Raw genomic sequence first — 2,182 nt, 5'->3', positions numbered from 1 at the left:
AAAAAAACCGGTTTTTTCCGGTTTTAACCGGTTTTTTAATAACCGGTTCGGTTAATAACCGGTTTTTGAAATCAAAAATAGTAACCGGTATAAAAACCGACGGTTAAAAAAAAACCGGTTAAAAAAAAACCGGTTATAAAAAAAACCGGTTAAAAAAAAAACAGTTTCGGTTTTTTTTTTCCGGTTTCGATTCTAAAACCAGTTTTTTTGTACACCTCTAGGTGCGCCCGCCCACCTTGAACTATACTTGTGTCCGCCCCTGCGCTCAACGACTCAACTACTTCTGCTTGAGCTTGGCTTGAAGCTTAAAGAATCTTCATATTACATACTTGCATGCTCCATATTAAAAGTTAAAATTGAAATGGATTTAAATTACTTAACTTTATATTTGAAATGTTCTAAATATTTGTATATAAATTATTTTATGTATTAAACTTATCATCAATATATGTAAACTCAATAGCATGGCAAAATATATATAGGGACACACACCCACACAATTATTATTAAAGTTATAACAAAAGTTGACCATAAATAAGAAACCTTTTTAAAAATATACAATAGTAAATTTCAAAGATAACTAAATTTGCCAAGTACCCTTTTGATTACTGATCGAACACAGAGCTTGTTCATTCTTTTGCCTACCAAAGTACCACCCCATCAAACCTGCTTATCATTACTTTATTGCCATTATCAACTATCGAGTTAAGATTAACTCAAAATACAAAGAATCAATAACTAATGCACAAATATACCCTTTTAAAGGGCCACAAATACAAGAATACTTGATACCCTTGACATTTTAAATACCTCTGAAACACCAAAATTTCAGACACATGTATCCGAACCACGGGGTCTTTTGTTTCTAGGCAGATCCATGAGCGATGCACGATCCGTAACCACCTTTAACGCCCTTCGTAGTTCTTGCAACCCTTGGTCTTTTGTTACCGACGAGACTTGAACCCATAACACACATTTTATTCTCCCACCCAATGTGCCTATCTCGGTACGCACTAATTTAACATGCATTGATCCCAACGCTCTCGTTAACTCCACGATCAGCTCTGGCCTATCTTCGCAGCATATACGTGCTTTTATCATAATCTTCTTTGTACTAGAATCTTCTCCAACGTATGTCAACTCAAGTTCATCATTTTCACTTGGTATCATGTAGTATCCTTCACTTTCATCCATACCCGTCGATTCCAATTCGGCAGCCACCTTCTTTAGCTCGGTTACCCGTCGCACTACCTCTGCTAGTAACGAAGCTTTATCCGCCTGTTGAAAAAGACAATGTACAAGTTCTAATTAATCAAACATATAATTACCTAAACTTTCATGTTTAACTACAAAAATAATATTGATTGATGAAAGTTTTAGGTTTATGATTACTTTCAGACAAATATTTTTAAACTTGTTTGCTAAAAAATGGTTCCGATTTTATACACTCATTTAAAAACATGTTTCAATTTTTAAACACGGGTTCCAATTTCTAAACGTACTTTAATATGGGGTACGTTTAACACAACACCAAAATAATAATAATAATAATAATAATAATAATAATAATAATAATAATAATAAAAACTACAGTTTTATTAAATATGAGCAAATGTGGAAAGTGAGTAGTACTTTGACAGTGTTGGGGAGGAGGCCACGGAGAGTGGCAAGATGGCCATTGATCCTCTTCCGGCGTCTGCGTTCAGCTTCGCTGTGTCGGTTACAAGCAGCTGCCGCCTTCGCCTCGGCCTCTGCCGCCACCTTCGCTTCGCTGTTAGCTGATAAATCACCTCCTCCATGATCATATACCAAGTTTCTGATAATACTTGAACAATTAGTGAACTCATATCCATGACTTGGTAAATATTGCATCATTCTTGTTAGAAAGAAAACTAAAGTTTAGTCGCTAAATGTGTTTGACGACCGAGAGTGATGAGCTAAACTCCATATATGTAGGTGTGAGTGTGAGTGTGAGTGAGAGTGAGATTTAGGGTTAATGTGTACACGACATATGTCGGGCGACAGGGCTACACAAACAGCGTATGGGACCGGTAACACCCGTGACAGGTGAGAATTATGTTGTCTCAAGTGTTTGACGAAATGGAATTATAGTCCTCGATTCATATGTTACTTCATTCATTATTGTTCTGTTTAATGATTTAGCGTTGTTTGAAAATTTGGA

The 2,182-nt window shown here is 35.9% G+C and overlaps 1 protein-coding gene across 1 annotated transcript; it reads right to left on the bottom strand.

Annotated features, from left to right (window-relative positions):
- Nucleotides 1–605: 605 nt before the first annotated feature.
- On the bottom strand, nucleotides 606–1,953 carry LOC110912961 (transcription factor bHLH30). Its single transcript, XM_022157802.2, has 2 exons — nucleotides 1,633–1,953; nucleotides 606–1,278 (listed from the first exon to the last, which is right to left on the bottom strand). The coding sequence occupies exons 1-2, from the start codon at nucleotides 1,873–1,875 to the stop codon at nucleotides 829–831; spliced, it is 693 nt and encodes a 230-aa protein (XP_022013494.1). The 5' UTR covers nucleotides 1,876–1,953; the 3' UTR covers nucleotides 606–828.
- Between the last annotated feature and the right edge of the window lie 229 nt (nucleotides 1,954–2,182).

Source organism: Helianthus annuus, chromosome 7, assembly GCF_002127325.2.
Source record: "Helianthus annuus cultivar XRQ/B chromosome 7, HanXRQr2.0-SUNRISE, whole genome shotgun sequence".
In the NCBI taxonomy this organism is placed as follows: Eukaryota; Viridiplantae; Streptophyta; class Magnoliopsida; order Asterales; family Asteraceae; genus Helianthus; species Helianthus annuus.
This window is presented reverse-complemented; position numbering and strand designations above follow the sequence as displayed.